This window comes from Molossus molossus, unplaced genomic scaffold (assembly GCF_014108415.1).
Source record: "Molossus molossus isolate mMolMol1 unplaced genomic scaffold, mMolMol1.p scaffold_m16_p_14, whole genome shotgun sequence".
Classification (NCBI taxonomy): domain Eukaryota; kingdom Metazoa; phylum Chordata; class Mammalia; order Chiroptera; family Molossidae; genus Molossus; species Molossus molossus.
In genome coordinates this window covers 1,476,540-1,497,963 of record NW_023425349.1, presented here as the reverse complement: position 1 = coordinate 1,497,963, position 21,424 = coordinate 1,476,540, and the positions used below count along the sequence as shown (strand labels likewise).

General features: G+C 67.5%; 3 protein-coding genes across 3 annotated transcripts; all 3 read left to right on the top strand.

Annotated features, from left to right (window-relative positions):
- LOC118629972 (snRNA-activating protein complex subunit 4-like) lies at positions 1 to 8,095 on the top strand. The gene is made up of 10 exons (XM_036261670.1): positions 1 to 84; positions 180 to 263; positions 411 to 627; positions 988 to 1,058; positions 1,633 to 1,719; positions 2,407 to 2,434; positions 2,764 to 4,517; positions 5,559 to 5,647; positions 7,476 to 7,673; positions 7,906 to 8,095. Exons 1-10 carry the CDS (start codon positions 1 to 3, stop codon positions 8,093 to 8,095), a joined length of 2,802 nt encoding a protein of 933 aa, XP_036117563.1.
- A 1,291-nt stretch (positions 8,096 to 9,386) lies between these two features.
- On the top strand, positions 9,387 to 17,856 carry CARD9 (caspase recruitment domain family member 9). The gene is made up of 13 exons (XM_036261367.1): positions 9,387 to 9,442; positions 10,904 to 11,107; positions 11,389 to 11,526; positions 12,080 to 12,384; positions 12,467 to 12,646; positions 12,746 to 12,889; positions 13,166 to 13,291; positions 14,679 to 14,870; positions 15,219 to 15,260; positions 15,621 to 15,669; positions 16,942 to 17,018; positions 17,539 to 17,615; positions 17,757 to 17,856. Exons 2-13 carry the CDS (start codon positions 10,924 to 10,926, stop codon positions 17,854 to 17,856), a joined length of 1,614 nt encoding a protein of 537 aa, XP_036117260.1. The 5' UTR covers positions 9,387 to 9,442; positions 10,904 to 10,923.
- A 369-nt stretch (positions 17,857 to 18,225) lies between these two features.
- Positions 18,226 to 21,042, top strand: DNLZ (DNL-type zinc finger). The gene is made up of 3 exons (XM_036261766.1): positions 18,226 to 18,426; positions 19,886 to 20,025; positions 20,811 to 21,042. Exons 1-3 carry the CDS (start codon positions 18,226 to 18,228, stop codon positions 20,977 to 20,979), a joined length of 510 nt encoding a protein of 169 aa, XP_036117659.1. The 3' UTR covers positions 20,980 to 21,042.
- The last annotated feature ends 382 nt before the right edge of the window (positions 21,043 to 21,424 follow it).

The following is a 21,424-nucleotide window of genomic DNA, read 5'->3' as shown; positions in this document are numbered from 1 at the left end:
ATGGGGCCCAGGAAGCAGCCTTCCTCACTGAGGCCGCCGGCCCGCGTGTGCCGCCCCGGGAGGCCCCGGAGGCTGCCGTTCAGGGCACGTGTCTCCAAGGCGGGGCCGGCTGTGGGTCTGGTGTGCGTCAGCCCTGCTGCCAGGCTCCGTGCCCTCCAGCCTTGCTCTCTGTCTGTCAGAGTGGGAGGCGTCTGCTGAAGGTGCCTGTGGAGACCGTGCTCCGGGTGCTCAGGACCAACACCGCTACCCGCTGTCGGGCACTAGTAAGGGCCTGCCTGTGTCCACCCGCCCCCGAGCCCCCACCCTGCGGGCGTGCACACCCGCCCCGGGCACCCCATCCCACCCTGACCCCGGCTCCCTCCCCCTGGCACCCCGGAGGCGAGGGCAGTGACGGGCACCTTCCTCCACAGAGGGAAAAGCTGAAGCCGCCGCGCCCGCCCGGCTCGCCCGGGGGCACCACCCCCAGTGGCAGCGTCGCAGCCAGGCCCCCTGAGCGGCGGCGGCACCGGGGACATGCTCTGCAGGGGAGGCTCCTTGAGCGCCGGCTACTGATGGCCGTGAGCCCGTGGGTGGGCGACATCACCCTGCCCTGCACCCCCCAGAGGCCCACCGTGGTGCACACGCGAGGTACTGCCCTGGGGGCCGGGGAGGGCGGGGTGACCGGCAGGCTCGTGCTAGAAGGGCACCCTGCGTGGGGGGCGAGGGGCTCAGCCTGTCACCTGCATAGCACGGTGGTCGGTCCGGGAAGTGGCCTGGGTGCTGAGCAGGGTGGGTTGTCTGAAGATCAAGGTGCCTGTTGACATGCGCTCTCGGGGGGCCTGTCCTCAAAGGCCGAGCTGAGCACCGGTCAGGGCCAGCCTGCCCTCTGGCCTGGCCCCTGGGTTGAGCGTGGTGCCAGCTGGATTTGGGGTTCTTCGGGGCTCCCTGCCTGGCACCCAGGCTCCGGGGCTCTCGGGGCCACTTTGCACAGGTGCCCTCTTTCCCCAGCCGACAGCATCAGGGCACAGCTGCAGGATGCCCGCCTGGCCAGCACCCCCGTGTTCACCCTCTTTATCCAGGTGAGCCCACGTGGAGCTCCCTGTCTGGGGTGCGGGAGTTCGCGGTGGAGGCGCTTGGGGCACAGCGTTTCCAAGCTGTGGGTCAGTGGGAACAGCCTCGGTGGCCAGCAGCTCTGGGGCAGCGTGCCTGCCGCTGTCCCCTGAACCTGCTCCTGGAGGGGCACGGGGAGGTGCCTCCTGGCAGCCAGGGCCTGGGCCAGGGCGGGGGGCGGCACTGAGCAGCCTGGATCAGGGTGGGGGGCAGCCGGGGGCCTGGGTCAGGGCGGGGGGCAGCTGGGGCCTGGGCCAGGGCGGGGGGCGGCATTGAGCAGCCTGGGTCAGGGTGGGGGGCAGCCGGGGGCCTGGGTCAGGGCGGGGGGCAGCTGGGGCCTGGGCCAGGGCGGGGGGCAGCCGGGGGCCTGGGCCAGGGCGGGGGGCGGCAGTGAGCAGCCTGGTGTGCACTGGGCTGCGGTCAGTGCCTCTGGGGCCTCAGACCCGCTCCCAAGATGCGCTGTGGTCAGGGCTGGCCTGAGTCCCCCTGGGGCACCTCCTGTCGGGTGTCGCTTGTTGCCACACGTGTGTCACTCGTCTCCAGCTGCTCCAGATCGACACCGCCGGCTGCATGGAGGTTGTTGGAGAGAGGAAGGCCCAGCTGCCCACCCCGCCCCCGGCCGGTGCTCAGGTGAGGAGTGCGGGTGAGAGCCAGGCCTGGGCTCACCTGGCTGCTGCGCCCTTCCTGCACCCCCCAGGCCACCCGGGGTGCAGGGGCCGTTGGCCCAGCCAGGAAGTAAGGACGCCAGCTCCTTCCAGGACAGGTGTCTGGGGGCCATGGGGGTTGAGCTCAGGGAGGGTCTGCTCGTCTCCCCGTGAGGGGAGGGCTTGGAGCCCGAGACGTCAGACAAGTCCAGGGTGAGCCTCGCACGGTGTCCTGCTGCTGTTCCGAGGCTGCCCTGCTGGTGTGGGTGCTGGCCGGTGGCCGAGCCCATGGGGTCTGTCAGCGAGAGGCTGTGTCCTGAGCCCCGTCACCACGGGAGGAGACCACAAAATGACCTGAGTGTCAAATGTGGCCCGTGGTGCCTGTCCAGGCCCCGGAGCCACTGTGCCTCCTGCCCAAACAGCCCGGCCCTGCCTTTCTGTGTAGACCAGCCCAGAGGCAGCCCAGTGAGCTCTCCCAGGGTGTCTGTGGGGGGGCTGCATCGGAAGGAGGCCGGGGGCGGGGCTAAGGGACCAGGAGGGCTCTGCGGGCCGGGCCATTGCCTGCAGGGTGGTCCCACTATGGGCGGCAGGTGAGCCGTGGTCTTGGTCGTGGTGAAAAGGGGTCCAGGCCCCTGTGGACTCCCTGAGGTGCTGACTCTCCCTTCTTTTCCAGGTGCCCTCAAGTGCTCAGAACACCCCAGGTACTGCTTCCCGCTTTCTCTCGGTGGCTTTGTCTAACGGGGAGAGCCAGACCCGCCCCGGGCTGGGAGCAGCGTGGGCACGGCCCCCGATGAGGGTTTTGTTTGGGGCCCAGCAGCGGGACGAGAGCCTGGTGGCTTGGGGCGGGCACAGCGGGGGCGCCCAGCACGGACCTGGACGGGAGCTCCCCGGCGGCCACACGTCCCCCCACCAGCAGGATGGGTGGATCTGGGTCCTGAGAGGCAAGGCCAGCGGGGCGGGCCGTGGTTTGAAGATGCTCCAGAGGCCGCCCGACAGGCGCCGGGCTCACTGGTGTGTCCGTCCTCCTCAGGCGGCCTCCCGAGCGACGTGCCAGCCGCAGAGGCGACAAAGGACAGCGCCAGCCGCAGGGGGGGCCGGGGGCTGCAGACCTGCCGGGACCCCCCGGCGCCCCCGCTGGCTCCATGCCGACCCCGGCCCAAGCCCAAGACCGTGTCCGAGCTGCTTCGGGAGAAGCGGCTGCAGGAGGCCCGAGCCAGGAAGGCCGCGCCGGGCCCCCTGGTTCTCCCGGCCCAGCTGCTGGTCTCCTCGCCCGCGGTCCTCCGGGCCCCTCTCCCGCTGGCCTCCCCGGGCCCCCCCACCACTGGGCCGGCCGTCTCAGAGTCGGCTCTCTCTGGGCCTGGGGCCCCCGCCGTGGCCAGCCCAAGTGCTTCAGGCTCCCTGGTCGCAGCCACGGACAGGGAGCCCCCTGCCTTGCACGCCGGAGCCTCGGCTCCCGTCTCCATGGAGGCCGTGAGGGCCCCAGCTGCCCCCGGGGCCCCCGATCCGGGCCCCAGCCAGGTGCCTGCGAGCTGCCCTCTGGACAGCCTGGGACCGGCTCCGGCCCCCGCCACGTCCCGGAAGCAGGGCCTCCCCGAGGCACCTCCCGGTCTCCCTGCAGCCCCCAGCCCCACTCAGCTGCCCGTCCAGCCCCTCGGCCTGGCGCCAGCTCTGGGCACCCCCAGGGGTGGACTGCACACCACAGCCAGCACCCCTCTGCCTGTCGCCTGGGTGCTCACCGCCCAGGGGCTGCTCTCGGTGCCGATGCCGGCTGTGGTGGGCCTTCCCAGACCCGCAGGGCCCCCGGGCCCCGGAGGGCTGTCGGTGACTCTGTCGCCCTTGACTGAGGCTCCAGCAAGCCAGGGCCCAGCCAGCAGGGACCCAGCATCAGGCCCCGGAGGGCTGTCGGGGACTCTGTCGCCCTTGACTGAGGCTCCAGCAAGTCAGGGCCCAGCCAGCAGGGACCCAGCATCAGGCCCCGGAGGGCTGTCAGTGACTCTGTCGCCCTTGACTGAGGCTCCAGCAAGCCAGGGCCCAGCCAGCAGGGACCCAGCATCAGGCCCTCCCCCCAGGACAGACCTCGAGACCCTCCCGACGCCCCCGCCATCCCAGATCCCTGCGAAAGTGGCTGGGCAGATGGCCTCCCAGGCTGCAGTCCCGGCTGAGCACCCTGAAGCAGAGTGCCCCCGGCCCAGCCCGCCGCCTCCGCACTGTGCGCTCCCCTCCGAGTTGGGGGAGACCAGGGTGCCCGTGGAGTCGGAGCGGCCGCCCCCACCCCAGCTGGGGCCTGAGAAGCGAGCCCTGGACCTAGGCCTGCTCTCTCAGGAGAGCGAGACGGCCGTGCGGGAGTGGCTGAAGGGGCAGCGAGGGGTGTGTGTGCCCCCACTAGCCAGCAGGCTGCCCTACCAGCCCCCCACCCTGTGCAGCCTTCGGGCACTGTCCAACCTCCTGCTGCACAAGAAGACCTTGGAGCACAGAGCCGCCTCCCTGGTGCCCAACGGGGCGGCGGGGGCCCTGCCGGCCTCGCTGGGGCTGGTGCGCAGGCAGCTGCAGTACAGCCCGGCCTACCTGCTGCTCAAGGCCCGCTTCCTGGCCACCTTCACCCTCCCCGCGCTCCTGGCCACCCTGTCCCCTCGTGGTGCCCGCACCACCTTGTCGGCCCTGGAGGACGACCCCGAGAGCGAGGACGGCCTGGAGGGGCTGGAGCGCTCCGACAGAGACAGGGCGCTGGGCTGCTGGGCGCCGGGCAGTCCCCGGGCAGGGCTGGCGGCCACAGCCCCCGCTCAGGTGGGTGGTCGTGGACTCAGCGCCTGCGCCCCTCACTGTGCCCCTGCTGGGCGGGGGCGGGGGGAGGGCAGGTGGCAGTCAAGCCAGAGGCTGCGGCCTGGCCCCGAGGAGGAAGCGGGCTGCAGTCTGCCCGCTGCGTGGAGACCGTGTGCGGAAGGCACCTCCCCTCCAGCCACTGTGGCGCTGCGGGAGGAAGGAACCTCACTGCTAACGTGGGGGACCCTCGGCCCACGGCCATGTGTGAGGGAAGATGGGCTGGGCTTCCTGCCCCCCCACCCCCACATCTGCCCCGCATGTCTGTGGACACCAAGACCCCGCCTGGTGTTGGCTGTGGCGCCAGCCTCTCGGGGCTTTCTGAGCCGTGGGGCAAACCCTCGTCCCGTTTCCCAACGAGAAACCCGCTGGGCACGTGCAGGGGATGTCCCTGTGTCCCCCGTGGCTGTGGGCACCGGGAGTCCCCACGAGGCCAGCTCAGACACTTGGTGCCAAGTCAGGGAGGTTGTCCGGGTGCATGGCAGCCCTCCCCTCCCCTTCCCTGCCTGGGCAGCTGTGGCCGCGGAGCTGGGCTCGAGGCTGATGGACACTGGGAGGCAGGGTTTGTGGCTGAGGCTGTGCCACCTTCTTGGGGTCTCAGGGCTGCCGAGCTGTGGAGGGGAAAAGGCCTCCTGCCCTGCTGTGTACGCAGCCTCCCCACACCCTCCACATGGTCCTCAGACATGGTCCTGCTGGCCCGGCTCGGGGAACCAGAACCCAAGGCTGGCACCGGGGGTTCAGAGCGGGTTGGAACCCCCAGGTGAGGCAGGGGTCAGCCGAAAACCAGAGCCTGCGTGTGGCCCCAGGTAGGGCGGCGTCCTCCATGCCTGGCCTGCCGTGGCCCCTCCGTGTAGTGGTGTCACCGAGCCCAGTGTTTCTGTTGCTGGGGCTCGGCATGTCTAAGGGTGGCCTGCCCCAGGGTTGGGGCGTATCCACAGCTCCCCCGGCCCCATCCCATCCATCCTGGCTGGATGGTGACTCTTGTCCCCCTGCCTGGATTTTGTGCAGGGAGCCCCCACCTCCCCCGATGATTCCGATGACTTCGACGTGCTCAGGACCCGACATGGCCGGCACCCCCGGAAGCGCAGGAGGCTACTGTGAGCAGGTGAGGGGCTGGCGGTGGGCAGGTGGGTCCAGTCTGGAGAGTCCTGGGCGGGGGGCCAGCAGACTCAGCACACCCCGGCGTCCAGGCCCTTCGTGCTGTCCCTCTGTCCTGCAGAGACCTTCCCTGATCATTCCTGACTCAGTGTCCGTCTGTCCTGAGGCACCTTCCCCTGCCCGACAGTCTGTCGGTGCCGTCTTCCCGTGAACATGAGCCCATGCAGGCAGGCACACGACCTTTGGTTGAGATCGTGAGACAGACCCGAGTGGGGGAGGACACGTGGTCCCCGAGGCAGCGTGGGCCAGGGAGGGGCGCACACCACGGAGACGAGACGGCACTGCAGCCCACCCCGGCTCAGGGCCGCCCTCTGGGACCCTGCCCCCAGGCACAGCTCCCACCCCCGCCGTGGGCTCTGGCAGGGGTCAGGCGCCCACCACCCGGTGTTCTGGTTCCAGGACTGCCCGGCCCTGAGCCCACTGCCGCCGCCCACAGGAGTCAGGACCCGGCTGGACCCAGCCAGCCACCACCGCCCCGCAGGACGCAGCCGGGTCCTGGGAGGCTTTGCCGTCAGAGACCATGTTGTCACAGGGGCTTGGCCGCTCCCCAAGTCCAAATGGGAGTATTTGAAAGAATTAATAAATGTTCTTTTTGTTTTGTTTTTTGTTAATCCTCATCTGTGGATGTTTTTCCATTGATTTTTAAATGCTTTTTTTTTTTTTTTTTTATCACCCGAGGACATTTTTCCATTTTTTGCCCAGATAGAGTGGGGAGTGAGAGAGAGAAACATCGACGTGAAAGGGACACATCGAGTGGCTGCCACCCGCACGACCCAACCAGGGCCGGGGACAAACTGCAACCAAGGTACATGCCCTTAGCGGGAACCGAACCCGGGTCTCTCCGGACCGCAGGCCGACGCTCTAACCTCTGAGCCAGGCCGGCCAGGGCTGCCACTGATTTTTAGAGAGAGCAGAAGAGAGGGAGGGAGCGCGAGAAACGTCGATGCGGGAGACACACCAGTCGGTTGTCTCCCATGCGAGCTCGACCGAGGCTGGGGCTTGAACCCCTCGGTCCACAGGCCAACGTCTAACCACTGAGCCACACCGGCCAGAGCTAAACGTTCTGTTTCTTTATTGGAAAGTGAGCTGGGCTCTTGTGGTCCCTGAGATACTGGGCAGCGGCCAGGGGATCGGGCCTCTCCTGGACGTGCTAGGAGCCGCGGGCTGGACCCTGGAACCCTCGGGCCCTGCACCCGGGCCGTGCAGGGTGTGGGGAAGAGAAGCCGAGAGCCTGCCAGCCCTCGGTGCCAACTTGAGGACCGGGCCCACTTCCCCTGCCGCCCAGACCACACGGGCGGCCCAGACGGCCCACAGGGTGCTCCTCCCTTTCATGCGGCTGTTTCTCCAGCATGAGACCAAACCCCGGCGGCTTCCGTCCCCAAGACCCAGTGTGGGTTCGGCTGGCACCTCCCGGGCTCGTGTTCCCAACACTCCGTCCTCATGGGCACTTCACTGTGATTCGCTGACTTACTGTCCACAGTGTCCGACAGAAATGGAATGAGCAGGTCCAGCCATGTCCTGCTCCCGTCCCCTCACCCCCAGAGAGCACCCCCGCCCCAGGCCCCCTCACCCCCAGACAGCACATCGCACCCCCGCCCCTGCCCCTCACCCCCAGACAGCACCCCCGCCCCTGCCCCTCACCCCCAGACAGCACATCGCACCCCCGCCCCTGCCCCTCATCCCCAGACAGCAAGCTGCACCTCTGCCCCCGTCCCCTCACCCCCAGACAGCACCCTGCTCCCCCACTCCACGCCTCCTCATCCCCAGACAGCACATCGCACCCCCGCCCCTGCCCCTCACCCCCAGGCAGCACATCGCACCCCCGCCCCTGCCCCTCACCCCCAGGCAGCACATCGCACCCCTGCCCCTGCCCCTCACCCCCAGGCAGCACATCGCACCCCTGCCCCTGCCCCTCACCCCCAGGCAGCACATCGCACCCCCGCCCCTGCCCCTCATCCCCAGACAGCAAGCTGCACCTCTGCCCCTGCCCCTCACCCCCAGGCAGCACATCGCACCCCCGCCCCTGCCCCTCATCCCCAGACAGCAAGCTGCACCTCTGCCCCTGCCCCTCACCCCCAGACAGCACCCTGCTCCCCCACTCCACGCCTCCTCATCCCAGACAGCACATCGCACCCTGCCCCTGCCCCTCACCCCCAGGCAGCACATCGCACCCCCTGCCCCTGCCCCTCACCCCCAGGCAGCACATCGCACCCCTGCCCCTGCCCCTCACCCCCAGGCAGCACATCGCACCCCCGCCCCTGCCCCTCACCCCCAGGCAGCACATCGCACCCCTGCCCCTGCCCCTCACCCCCAGGCAGCACATCGCACCCCTGCCCCTGCCCCTCACCCCCAGGCAGCATGCAGCACCCTCGCCCAGGCCCACCTGACACTTGTTGCCCGTGTGGGGTTCGCTTTGCACCTGTACTCTTTCAACTGATTCCTAGTTTTCCTTGATTTCCGCTGGCCTCTGGCTTATTTAAAGGCTTGTATTTAATTTCCAAATATGCAGGGATTGTCCGGATATTTTCTGTCCCTGAGTCCTAGCTTGACCCTGATGTACCCCAGAACCCGGCGTCATTACTTGGTGCCCCTGTCAGCCTGTGTTACCAGTGGGGAGACGGGGTGATGGAGGGCCCTGCACAGGCCAGCCATTGGGTCAGAGTGCGGCCACCCACTCCTGTGGGAACCCCTGACTGCCCACTTCTGGCATGACATGGGGTCCCTGCTGTCCCCTGGGAGGGCCACACAGCCACCAAGACTCAGCAGCACCTGGTTGTACCAGGACTCTCGAGGTTTTAGCCAAACAGCTGACGGTCGTGGGTGGGCCGGGAGGCCGAGCAGCCGCCCGAGGCTCAGGGACCCTCAGGAAGGGAGCACCCGGGGGAGGCGGAGCTGGGGGCGCGGCAGCTGCCTGTCCTGCCTGTCCTGCCGCTGCCACCTCAACCCACGGGCTTGCCGGCAACTCTGTCCAACCGGTATGGCTGCCCTGGTGAGCGGAGGCCTGGAGCTTCCCAGGGAGGACTGGTGCCGTGGCCCCCAGAGCTGGCACTGCCCCGCAGGTCCTGGTGGAAAGGGGACGAGGGTGCCGGCTGCGGTGTTGTCTGGCGGTGACATGGGACAAGGGTGGCCGGCCCGTGCCTTGCAGGCTGCAGTGGCCTCCCTGGTTCCTGCCCTCAGGACCCTGCAGTCCCTACTGGGTCGACGCCTGTGCTGGCCTTGCTGTGGGGGAGGGGACAGAGTCTGGCTGATGCCCTCAGGTCCCTGGCCCAGCTCCCCACACTCACACCCCCTACGTAGGCCTGGCCCCCGCCTGGATGCTGGTCCCCACGGGGCTGCTGAAGGTGAACGGGCCGGGCACAGAGCTCCCCGTGCCCGAAAAGCCTCCAGAAGCTGGTGTGGGCCACAGCAGCCTGGACAGTGGGGGACTCGCCAGCGTCCGGGGAGCTTTTGCTGACTCGCACTGCCTGGGTGCTGAGGCAGCCCCGGCTTGGGGAGCTCTCGGCTGAGCCAGGCAACTTCCACTTTTCTCCTTGGCCTCCTGTGCCTCCCTGGCTGGGCCAATCAGAAGGCAGCCACCTGGGACTGTCCCCCTTCAGGAAGTTCAGGGCTCCCTCCGCCTCCACCCCCCCTCCCTGGCTGCCAGCAGCACCTCCTGTCCCTCATTGAATCGGTGGCTCCGGCGCTGGCTGACCAGCCTCCAACCGCACGCACGGTGCCCCCTCCAGGACCCCAAGGTAGGCCGGCCCATGCCCTGAGGGGGCAGGGGAGATGCTGGGCTCTGCTGGGGCTTCTGGAGCAGGAGCAGGTCCTGCAGGAAAGATCCCAGAGGGCACCCGTGGCCTCAGCTGCTGCCCTGTCCCCCTTCGCAGCCCGGGCAGCAGCTGTGTGTTTGGCTGGGCGGGGCGTCCGGCAGGGCCTGCGGGCTTTCGGCTGGAAAGGCAGGGACCCAGCACTGGTCTGAGGACCATCCGCCCAGTGGCTGTGTTTCCCTGGGCGCCTCTGCCTCGCCTGTTGCTGGGCTGGGGGGGGGAGGGTGGCCTAGCACAGCAGGAGGTCGGAGAAATTCCTCAAAAGCCCAGGCCTGCCCCCGCCCGGGTCTCTAGGACTGTGCTCGAGCTCCCGGGGCTGGGACCAGCCTTTCCCACGTGGCCGAAGGCTCTACCTCAGTCCTCAGGTGGCTGGGTCCAGGTCTCTGTCCCCCCCAGCCGGAGGAGCAGCCTCATCGCTGCCCCCCGCCTCGGCCTTCTGCTGTAGAAGGGAAAGCGATGGGTGTCCCTGCGCAGGGAGTCAGAGAGCTGACACGACAGTCCCAGAGTGGGACCCAGAGCCAGCCTCCTCTGCGAGGCGGGAGGGGAGCCCAGAGGTGGCTGGGTGCCTGGGACCAGAGCACCCGGGGCCAGCGCCAAAGCCACACTTCAGGCCGGCCCTGGTGATACCGCACACGGCCCCACCCCGAGTGCCCGCCCTGCTCCCCTGCAGGCGGCCCTGCCCAAACAGCAGTGTCACTCGGAGCCGGCCACCCTGGGCAGCGCCGGGTGACTTGCATCACCCGCTGGCGGAAGGAGGGAGGATTGGACTGGGATGTGAGCGCGAGGATCGGGGAATGAGGAAGTCGTGGGGCCATGCAGGTGGGAGGGTCACTCACCAACGTGCTTCTGGCCCCGCTGGGCACGCCCCGGCTGGGCACCCGCCGGCTGGGGCTGGAGCCTCCCTTCCCCACATGCCAGGGAGGAGGTTCCCGTGGGCAGCCGCGGCACGAACAGCTCCTCCTGCCCGCTCCCCTCCACGCTGGGGCAGCCGTCCCTGTCAGCTCCAGCTCCATGGCCCTTGGGGTGTCCGGGAGCAGGACTAAGGCCAAAGGGCCTGGTGCAGAGGACAGTGTTTCTGAGACTCCACCTGTTCCTGGAGCATCTCCACACCTCCCCCAACACTTCCTGGGTGACTCCGGGAGAGAGAAGCACCAGGGCGGCTAAAGGGTGGAGCAGGGCCCAAGGAAGGCTACGGAGGCCACCGCGGAGCTGATGGGGAGCAGGTCACCAGCACTGTGGCCCCTCCGTTGGTCGCAGAGACGGAGCGCAGGTTGAGGCTGCGCACCTCTCCCGACCCCGCCTCGTGGGGCTCTGCCCAGAGCTCTGGCCGCCCCGGTGGAGGCCTGGGTCCTGCCTGGCACTGACTGCTCAGTGGGGGTCACGCAGTGACTGCGCCGCCCCCCGCCATGTCGGACTACGAGAACGAGGACGAGTGCTGGAGTGCCCTGGAGAGCTTCAGGGTGAAGCTCATCTCGGTCATCGACCCCGCACGCATCACGCCCTACCTGCGGCAGTGCAAGGTCCTGAACCCCGATGACGAGGAGCAGGTGCTCAGTGACCCCAACCTGGTCATCCGCAAGCGGAAAGTGGGTCAGTGCCGCGCCCCCTCTTCCCGGCGGCCGGCAGCCGGCCCCACGGTGGCTGCTGCTGGCACGCCCCCCACTGGCCACATGTGCTTGGGAAATCCCTGGCATCCCCGCACCTGTGTACTCGGCGCTTGGGGCTTCCCTGGCAGCTGAGGCCGCTGGGAGGGCCCAGAGGTGGGCGGGCGACACCTGGACGCTGGCCCGGGTCCGGGCCTTCAGGGCTGTCAGCCAGCCCAGACCCCCTCCCGCGGCGACCACCGGCCCAGCCAGGCCCCTCTGTTGCAGGCCTGCTCCTCGACATCCTGCAGCGGACGGGCCACAAGGGCTACGTGGCCTTCCTGGAGAGCCTGGAGCTCTATTACCCACAGCTCTACAAGAAGGTCACGGGCAAGGAGCCTGCCCGCGTCTTCTCCATGATCATCGGTGAGGCCGGGCATGCGGCTGTGGGGCCTGGGGTCACGGGGACAGGATGGGGGGCAGGAGACCTCACGGGTGGGCATAGCCACAGGGCTGGCGGGCCCCTTCCTGTCTCGCCTCCCAGGGGATGAAATGGGGAGAGACATGGGGAGGGTTCACACCGGGACCGTGTCTGGCCCTGGCTCCCATCCTGTTCCTCGGGAAGCGGCTGGGAGGTGAGGGTGCAGAGGCCGACTCGTGGCCCAGAGCCTGTCCTGCCCAGAAGACCGTCTGACCCCAAGAGGTCAGGGGCCTGTTAGTCCTGGCAAAGGCGAGGCAGTGCCCTCCTGGCCGGGAGTCCAGTCCTGTTGCTTCCGGTCAAGATCCCAACAAAATCGGAGAGAGGGGGATGGGTGCCGGGCCCCTGGCTGCACCCTGCCCTGGGGGTGCTGAGTCAGAATCGCAGTCCATTTCCTCTGTGGGGAGCAGCAGGGACCAGGAATTGTCCCCAGGAGCGATTGGGCAAGTCCAGAGCCCAGGGTTGGCAGGGACCGGCTGACACTGGCCCGGATGTCCGCAGATGCCTCCGGGGAGTCGGGCCTCACACAGCTGCTGATGACGGAGGTCATGAAGCTGCAGAAGAAGGTGCAGGACCTCACGGCCCTGCTGAGCTCCAAGGACGACTTCATCAAGGAGCTGCGGGTCAAGGACAGCCTGCTGCGCAAGCACCAGGAGCGCGTGCAGAGGCTCAAGGAGGAGTGTGAGGCCTGCAGCCGGGAGCTGAAGCGCTGCAAGGACGAGAACTATGACCTGGCCATGCGCCTGGCCCGCCAGAGTGAGGAGAAGGGCACCGCACTCATGCGGAACCGCGACCTGCAGCTGGAGGTGCCCCGGTCCCGTGGGGGGCGCCGGGGCGTCGGGGCCACCGCCCGGGGAGGGCTGCCAGGCTGACGGCGCCGTCCTGCAGGTCGACAGGCTCAAGCACAGCCTGATGAAGGCGGAGGACGACTGCAAGGTGGAGCGCAAACACACGCTGAAGCTGCGGCACGCCATGGAGCAGCGGCCCAGCCAGGACCTGCTGTGGGAGCTGCAGCAGGAGAAGGCGCTGCTGCAGGCGCGGGTGCAGGAGCTGGAGGCCTCCGTGCAGGTGGGGGCCGCTGGGGCGGGCGCAGCCGGGGCTGGCGGGGCGGGCGCCTCTCCCGGCTCTGCCGCTGCCCTGCCGCCCTGTGCCCTGCGCCACCCACAGGAGGGGAAGCTGGACCAGAGCAGCCCCTACATCCAGGTGCTGGAGGAAGACTGGCAGCAGGCGCTGCGGGAACACCAGGAGCAGGCCACTGTCATCTTCGCCCTGCGCAAAGACCTGCGTCAGGCCGAGGCCCTGCGCGCCCGGGTATGCTGCTGCGACAGCCGGACACGGGCCTGGGGGCCGAGCCAGGCTGGGGGGGCACGCGGTGCCTGGAACGGGGCATTCGCTCGCAGCTCCACATCCCTACGTCCCCTTCCTGGAGGCACACGGGCCAACTCCTCACCCACCCTTTGCCCGCTCTGCCCCGGACGGTCAGGGCCAGCCACCAGTCTGGAAGCCCAGGGCGGGCAGGGCCCGAGGGGCTCGCCAGCCTCCAGAATGCGGGCGGCGGGTGGTGGAGGCTGGCTGTGTCTCCCGCAGTGCGTGGAGGAGAAGGAGATGTTTGAGCTGCAGTGCCAAGCCCTGCGGAAGGACTCTAAGATGTACAAGGACCGCATCGAGGCCATCCTGCAGCAGATGGAGGAGGTGGCCATCGAGCGGGACCAGGTAACCAACACCTGTGGTGGGCAAGGGTACACAAGGGGCGGCTCCCTCATCCACGTCGCTGGCAGAGCAACGGGTGGGGTGAGGGGAGGGCGTGGTCCAAGTGGTTTTTAAAGGACGAAGCAGCATGTGCTCATTTAAAACCGTGACCGGTAACGATATCGATACCGCCTCCCGCCTCCGCCAGCCCGCGGCAGGAAGTCCACTCTGAGATCGTCCACTGGACGTTCCAGATTTTCTCAGTGTACATATCGTTTCCGTGTTTGTGACGGAAGCCATCTGTCTGGTTTTGCAAGTGACTTTTTAAAACCTACAAACCCTGGGAGCCTCGGCGGGCTGCCGTTGCGGATGGGGCAGCGTGCCACCCAGCGCCGAAGCCGCTCCCCTTGCTGTCCGCCCCCCTTCCCCCGTCAGCCCCAGCGACATCCAGAGGGCGGCCGGCGATGCCAGGAGCCTTAAACCGCAGATCCCTTTTAACCCGGCAATTCTGCTTCTCGATACCTCTGTGCTGGGAGCGATAGGCATGCGGATGGTCTCAAGGGCAGGGACGACCGTGGTGGGGACTGGGAGGCACTGCGGGGAGCAGGGCCCCTCGCTGCACCTGCGGAGTCTCGAAGAAGCAGGCGGGGAGTGGAGGCCTAGTCACCCTGACAGCCCATGCGTGTCAGGGGGGCTGTGGGCCTGGGGAGGACGGGGCTGGGCCTCCGGTGAGTGCGCGGGACCATCTGCTTGGTCCTCAGTGGGAGGCAGGGACACACTTCGGACAGTTCTCAGTTATTAGTCAAACCTTGGCTGTTGGGGACCAACTGTCACCAGGGGTGTGGGTGGTCCTCCTACACGTCTGACTGGCAGCCAGACCTTCTGGACCAGCCGCTGTGGACAATGGCTGCCCCTGGCCGGTGGCTGCAGGCTGTAGGTACGCGTTCTGCCCTCAGATGTGGTCTGGCCGTGGTGCAGTTGTACATTCACACTCGGTGTCCCACGGGGGTGGGCATGACGGTGTGATGCATCCGTCGTTTTTCTTTTTCCTTTATTGGTTTTAGAGAGAGAGGCAGGGAGAGGGAGAGAGATAGAAACATCAATGAGAGAGAACATGGATTGGTTGACTCCTGCACGCCCTCCACTGGGGATCGGGCCCACAACCTGGGCACGTGCCCTGACCGGGAATTCAACCGGCGACCTCTTGGTGCAGGGTGGATGCTCAACCACTGAGCCACAGCGCAGGGCGAGTGTGCAGATCTTTGTCCTTCCTGAACGGCCCACACTTCCCACCAGGAGGCTTCATTACATTTACAAGCCCAACACCACGCCCCTGGGCAAGGCGGAGGAGGCCGGCTGGGCGGCTGGGCGCGGGCAGGGCTGTGCCGGTCCCACCCAGGGTCTCCCGCAGGCCATCGCGACGCGGGAGGAGCTGCACACACAATGCGCCCGCGGCCTGCAGGACAAGGACACGCTGCGCAAGCAGGTGCGGGAGCTGAGCGAGAAGGCCGACGAGCTGCAGCTTCTCCTGTTCCAGCGCGAGGGCCAGCTGCTGGCCGCGGAGGGCCGGCTCAAGCGGCAGCAGCTGGAGATGCTCATCCTGGTGCGCCTCCCTGGGGGCCCTGTTGCAGCGGGACACGGGTGGCCTCTCGGGAGCAGCCAGGTCCCCAGAGCCTGGAGGAGGAACTACTGGACGGCTTCAGTCCTGCGTGGCTCTGCCATTGTCCCTGGTGGCCCCGGGAGGTCCTGGGCCTTCCTGAGCCCCCTGGAGTGGAACCCACCTTGAGGAGCTCAGGACCTAGCAGGCAGCTCTGGGTGTGGTGAGGGGGAGGGGGAACCTCCCTGGAGGACAGCTGGCCTGGGACCCTCCATCACATCCCACCGCAGCCCATTCCCGAGGCGGCTCAGTTCCCCCACAGCCTGCTGACCGGCCCCTCTTCTGTGACCACAGAGCTCCGACCTGGAGGACAGCTCACCCCGGAACTCCCAGGAGGTGAGTGTGACCCCCGGGTGGGCTCCCAGCCACAGCCTCTGCTGGACCACAGCCCCACACACCTCTCTCGGGAGTTCCAGAAGTTTGGCCACCTGCCACCGGCTCTGGTGAGCTGGGCCGTCCCCTCTCCTCCCAACACTCAGCTGGGCAGAGGGAGAGCAGCTGGTGCCCGCAGGGCAGGACAGACCCGGCAGCACCCATGCAGGCCCTTGTGGGGGCCTTCCTGCTGCGCCCCTGGCCTGGCTGTGCAGCAGAGGTCCCCGAGAAGCTTGTGCAGAGGGTGACAGCGTTGGGGACAGTGGGTTAGATCCAGGTCCACAGGGGCAGCGTCCTAACCAGCTGCCCGTCTCTCTTTGGAAGCTCTCCATCCCCCGGGACCTGGAGGAGGACGCCCAGCTCTCTGACAAAGGTGAGGAGGAAGCTCGGGTGCCACCGAGGCCTCCTTGTTGCCCTCACTCGATGCCAGTCCTGACCCTCGGCACGCAAAGCCCCATGGTGCCTGGGGATGGGTCCCTCAGCCCTATCCCTGTGGTCTTCACAACTGCATTTTACAGATGGGGTCACTGAGGCTGGGAGGGAGAAGTACCCCGTGAAGTCCCCCAGCAAGCACACGAGAGTCCCATTAGCCCGGGGCCAGGTCTGCAGGGTCTGTGTCCCAGCTCCGGCCCCAGGACTGCACCCTCACCAAGCAGGGAGCAGTGGAGGTGGCAGTCAGCTAACGCCCAGGTGTGCCTGTCTGGGAAGCGGGGACAGAACGGGAAATAGGGGCTACCAAGGGTGACAGGGAGCTGGGGGCCTCAGGTAGCAGGCAGGCTCCCTCTGCCCGCCTGGAGACAGGCCTGCACGGGGGTGGCCAGGAGCTGGCCCAGAGGGGACCGGGGCGAGGGGCTCGCTCTGACGGTGGGTGCCAGAGTTCCAGAAGAGCCCAGTGCTGGGCCAGGACGGGGAGGGGAAGGGGCCACCGCAGAGGTTGCGTGGGAAGCCAAAGAAGACTTCCTCAGCGTCAGGCCTGACCCCTGCTCCTAAAGGGGGCAAAAGAGGAAGAAGGGGCATCAAATGGAGAAGTGTGGGCTGGGCGGTCTGCTGTGGCCCAGAGACCGAGCTCGAGGCCACCAAGGCCCCACAGGGGGACAGGCACAGGACCCACACGGTGGCAGGCCCAGCCAGCCCAGGGGCCCCCACCAGGTGTTGGCATCACCTGTCGAAGGAGCCAGCGTGGCTTGAGGGTCAGAGGCCGAGGAAGAGAAAGGTGTCAGCTCCAGGCAGAGACCTGAGCCCACTATGATGTCCCTGAGAACGGAGTCCATAGTCCCCCACCATGGCCAGTTTAGGGGAGCCAGCCCCTCAGAGCACCTGCTATCCAAGAGTCCTAGGGGCCCGTCCTGGTCCTGGCACATTTGGAGGGGTCCCAGCAGCCTGAAATCTGCTCCCAACCGCTGCAGTACCCCAGCCCCCACTGAGGAGGGGCCAGGCCATCCTGGTGGGAGGAGCCCCAGAGGGTCTCTTGGGAGAGAGGAGTGAGCCCCAGTGCCCTCCTCTGTGCATTGGGAGTCCTTGTGGGGTCCGAGTGAGGACCTAGCAGATGGTGCAGGACTGGCCAGGACTGAGGGGCTGAGTATTGGCCCTGCCAAGCTTGGTCCTAGTGGGTGGGCAGTACCCACAGGCACAACTTCCTTTCCAGGTGTCCCGGCTGACAGAGAGAGCCCAGAGCCGCCCTTTGAGGCTCTGCAGAAGGAGCGGCTTTCACTGAACCCCAATGTAAGGCAGCCTTGGGGTGCCCCTGGTGTGGGGAGGTGGATTCCTCCACCTGGACGCCGGGGTGGGGGTGGGGATACACAAGGGCCTCTGTCCAGGGGCTCTTGGGGTGCAGTGTTCGGAACATGAAGCTGAACCCCCTCCCTTACACAAGGCAGTGGGCAGAGGGGTGGCCAGAGCAGGGCAGTGCTGGGCAGCGGCAGCCGTGGGAAGCCTGTCTTCTGTGCGGGCCACGCAGCGCCGACGGACAGCTCCACTGCCCGGAGTCCCCCGCAGCAAAGGAATAGAGGAAGCCTGGCCCGGAGCCCCGCCCACGCGGGCTGCGGCTGGGTCTGTCTTGTCATCCGAAAGGAGGGACCCAGACCCCCGCTCCCCTCCCGGGGTGCGCGCAGGACGCAGCCGGCGGCGAGCCTGTCCCCCGCGGAGCGGGTGCTGCGTGCTCGGGCCGGGCCCCAGGCGCGCAGTCGGGGCAGAGGCGGGGCCCCTGGCGCTGGCCAGAGCCTGAGCCTCCGGGTTGCTGCAGGACGCACGTCTGAGCGGCGGGGAGCCCCCCGAGAAGGAGCGGCGGCGCCTCAAAGAGAGCTTTGAGAACTACCGCAGGTGGGCCTGCGTGGGCGCCGGGCCGGGAGCCGGGTGCGTGTGGGCGGCCCCGACCGGCACCTGCGCGCACCTGTGCACACCTGCGCGCACCTGTGCGTACCTGCGCGCACCTGCGCACACTGCGCCTCGGCTCTCCCGCAGGAAGCGGGCGCTCCGTAAGATGCAGCACGCCTCGAGACAGGGGGAGGTGGACTGGGAGAACACCACGGGCAGCGACAACACGGACACCGAGGGCTCCTAGCGGCCCGGCCCCGGCCCCGCAGCTGATCGCCCGGCCGCGGCGCGGACGCCGCCCGTTTCCGCACCGGCACGCGCACTGGGTCGTGCACCGGCGTGTCCTCCCTTCCAGTAATGCAGACGCACGAGCGTGTTAGTGCAGCTCCCAAATAAACGACCGCTGCGTCTGATGATGGCCTTACTCGCGCGCGCACCCCCGTCCCCGCGCCCGCCAGCGCGCACCGCCCGCCGCCAGGGGGCAGCAGAGCGCGCCCCGGCCGCCCGCACGGGGGCCGCTTCCGCCGCTGCCCGCTTCTAAGATGGCGGCGGCGCGGCTTCAGCGCCGCCGGGCGAGGGCGAGGGCGAGGCGGGGCGCTTAGGGTCGGCGGGAGGGATGTTGCGAGCGGCGGTGTGCCGCGTGTCGTCGCTGGTGAGCCGCGCGCGGCCCCGAGGGCCCGGCCTGAGGCGGCTGTGGGGGTTCGGAGCCCGCCCGGAGGCCGCGGGGAAAAGACGGCCCCGGGACTGCGGCTGGCGGCGCTGGAGCTCCGAGCCTAGGCCCAGGGCGGCGAAGTACCAGCTCGTCTACACCTGCAAGGTGGGCGCGTGCGGGGCCGGAGCAGGGAGCCGCACCTGGCGCTGGACCGCGCTGGGGCTGGAGGCGGCGCGGGATGGGACCCAGTGGAGGGGTGGAGCTACCCCTCAGGGGGCGTGTCCTCCGCGGAGAAGGGCGCTATCTCCTGGCGGAGGGGTGGAGCTACTACCCCTCAGGGGGCGTGTCCTCCGCGGAGAAGGGCGCTATCTCCTGGCGGAGGGGTGGAGCTACCCCTCAGGGGGCGTGTCCTCCGCGGAGAAGGGCGCTATCTCCTGGCGGAGGGGTGGAGCTACCCCTCAGGGGGCGTGTCCTTCGCGGAGAAGGGCACTATCTCCTGGCGGAGGGGTGGAGCTACCCCTCAGGGGGCGTGTCCTCCGCGGAGAAGGACACTATGTCCTGGCGGAGGGGTGGAGCTACTACCCCTCAGGGGGCGTGTCCTTCGCGGAGAAGGGTGCTATCTCCTGACCGCCAGGAGGGGTGGAGCTACTACCCCTCAGGGGGCGTGTCCTCCGCAGAGAAGGGCGCTATCTCCTGGCGGAGGGGTGGAGCTACCCCTCAGGGGGCGTGTCCTTCGCGGAGAAGGGCACTATCTCCTGGCGGAGGGGTGGAGCTACCCCTCAGGGGGCGTGTCCTTCGCGGAGAAGGGCGCTATCTCCTGACCGCCAGGAGGGGTGGAGCTACTACCCCTCAGGGGGCGTGTCCTCCGCAGAGAAGGGCGCTATCTCCTGGCGGAGGGGTGGAGCTATCCCTCAGGGGGCGTGTCTTTCGCGGAGAAGGGCGCTATCTCTTGGCGGAGGGGTGGAACTATGCCTCAGGGGGCGTGTCCTCCGCAGAGAAGGGCGCTATCTCTTGGCGGAGGGGTGGAGCTACTACCCCTCAGGGGGCGTGTCCTTCGCGGAGAAGGGCGCTATCTCCTGGCGGAGGGGTGGAACTATGCCTCAGGGGGCGTGTCCTCCGCGGAGAATGGAGCTACCTCTTAGGAGGCGGGCCCTTCTGGAAGACGGGCGTGGCCGCACTGAAGGGTGGAGCTACTATCCATCGGGGGTGTGTCCCTCGCGGAGAATGGAGCTATCTCTCGTGGGCGGGGCCTTCTGGGAGAGGGGCAGGGCCCCGTGGAGGCGGGGCGCTATCCTCAGGGCGGGGCCTTTTGGGAAACAGGTGGAGCCACCCTTTAGGGAACTGGTGCTTCTAGGACAGGGGCGGGGCCCGGTGGAGTGTGGTGCTGTCACTTAGGGGGTGGGTCCTTCTGGGGGAGGGGTGGGTCTATCTCAGGGAGGCGGGGCCTTCTGGGAAAGGGGTGGGGCCGGCTCACGAGGAGGGGTGGATTTATCCTTCAGGACCCAGGTCCTTAGGCAGAGGGCTGGTTCTGTCCTGGGGTAGAGCTAGTCCTTACAATGGGAGGGGCCTTTCCTGGAGGGGCAGGGCCAGACCCTTGGCCTCACCTGTTCTTTGTCTCCACCAGGTCTGTGGGACCCGGTCCTCTAAGCAAATCTCCAAGCTGGCTTATCACCAGGGTGTGGTCATTGTGACCTGCCCTGGCTGCCAGAACCACCACATCATCGCGGACAACCTGGGCTGGTTCTCTGATTTGGATGGGAAAAGGTGAGAACACCTGGGCAGGATTGGGGGAACAGAGCCCCAAGTCAGGGGCCCCACCCCACCTCCCCGGGGCACCCTCCTGCAGATGAGGTTTACCAGGCCCCCTTCTCCTGCCTTATCAATACAGGAGGAGCAGTTAAACTTGAATTTCAGATAAACCACAAGTAACTTTTGTATAACTATGCCCCGAGGATGGGACATGTTTTTATTTGCCAAATCTTCTTCCCTAGCTCAGCCCCCTTTGGCCCTGCTTCACTGCCTGACGTCCTCCCTCACTGACAGCAGGCAGGACCCACTTGTCCGGGCCACAGGCTTCCCCTAACGTGAAGGGTCAGGCTAGGTTGACTCTGAAAGCAACGACTTCCTTTCGTTTTGTGGTTCAAAGATTTCTTGAGTGCCTGCTATGGAGCAGGGATCCCAGCCAGTCTCTTGTCCTCTATCGATGCTGGCTCGTTGACCACCCCAGACTTGGGGGTGCATGTGAGGTGGTGTGGACAGGGCCCTGGGCTTGCAGAGTTGGCCTCACCCCTCTGTGGAGAGCAGTGGCAGGGGGGGGGGGGGTCAGGAGCCTTGTGGCCAGGTAGCCTGGACAGTTCATTCTGGCCTCTGAGTGAGCACTCTCTCCTGGGAATGGGACAGTATCATCTGCTGCCCAGGGGGCAGCATGCAGTGGCCCCGCTGCCACAACTGTGCAGGGACCCGAGTTTCTGGCTTGAGCCTGGCCTTGGGTGCCCTCGAGGGACAGTTGCAGGACTGGTGAGGGCCCACAGTGCCTCCTTCTCTCTCAGGAACATTGAAGAAATCCTCGCAGCCAGAGGCGAGAAGGTGCACCGCGTGGCCGGTGACGGGGCCCTGGAGCTGGTTTTAGAGGCTGTGGGGGCCCCCAAATCTACTGCTGCGACGGAAGGCTCTGAGGACCAGGATCCCACCTGCCCTGGCAAGACAGAGCCCAGCTGAGACGGCCTCTGCCCCGGGCCGCTCGGCACTTTGCCCATTTCTGTAAATAAACAGACAGCACTTGCAGATGACGGCTCTGTGCTCTTCTCTTGTCCCCGACTCTGGGGTCAGAATGACTCACAGGAGCCCTCCACCGCTGTCGCCCTGCTCAGACGAACTGCCCTTGTGCTCGCCCAGTGCAGGCCATGTCCGCGTGGGGAGGGGCTGGCCGCGGAATCAGAGCCCATCCTGGCTGGCTGTGTGGCTTGGGGAGGTCACTGTGCCGTCTCAGCCTCTGCCTTGCCGTCTCGGATGAAGGTGCTCATAGTGCCACTTGTCAGTGCACAGACGGGAAGAGCAGCCTTAGGACGGGCACAGGTGGCTCAGTTGTGCCCCATATGTCTGGGGAGAGGCCTGGAAGGGATGGCCAGTTAGCCACTGTTCTTCCTGGGGGCAGCATCAGCGT

What these genes read in the sequence shown, in the direction of transcription:
- LOC118629972 (XM_036261670.1), top strand. Translation starts at nt 1, where the DNA reads ATGGGGCCCAGGAAGCAGCCTTCCTCACTGAGGCCGCCGGCCCGCGTG. An exon ending in CGCCCCCGGCCGGTGCTCAG is followed by an intron (nt 1,720 to 2,406) that starts GTGAGGAGTGCG and finishes CTTCTTTTCCAG; the next exon opens with GTGCCCTCAAGTGCTCAGAA. An exon ending in CTGCCCCTCATCCCCAGACA is followed by an intron (nt 7,674 to 7,905) that starts GCAAGCTGCACC and finishes CCTCACCCCCAG; the next exon opens with GCAGCACATCGCACCCCTGC.
- CARD9 (XM_036261367.1), top strand. Translation starts at nt 10,924, where the DNA reads ATGTCGGACTACGAGAACGAGGACGAGTGCTGGAGTGCCCTGGAGAGC. An exon ending in AGCTGGAGATGCTCATCCTG is followed by an intron (nt 14,871 to 15,218) that starts GTGCGCCTCCCT and finishes CTGTGACCACAG; the next exon opens with AGCTCCGACCTGGAGGACAG. An exon ending in AGCTTTGAGAACTACCGCAG is followed by an intron (nt 17,616 to 17,756) that starts GTGGGCCTGCGT and finishes GCTCTCCCGCAG; the next exon opens with GAAGCGGGCGCTCCGTAAGA.
- DNLZ (XM_036261766.1), top strand. Translation starts at nt 18,226, where the DNA reads ATGTTGCGAGCGGCGGTGTGCCGCGTGTCGTCGCTGGTGAGCCGCGCG. An exon ending in AGCTCGTCTACACCTGCAAG is followed by an intron (nt 18,427 to 19,885) that starts GTGGGCGCGTGC and finishes TGTCTCCACCAG; the next exon opens with GTCTGTGGGACCCGGTCCTC. An exon ending in TCTGATTTGGATGGGAAAAG is followed by an intron (nt 20,026 to 20,810) that starts GTGAGAACACCT and finishes CTTCTCTCTCAG; the next exon opens with GAACATTGAAGAAATCCTCG.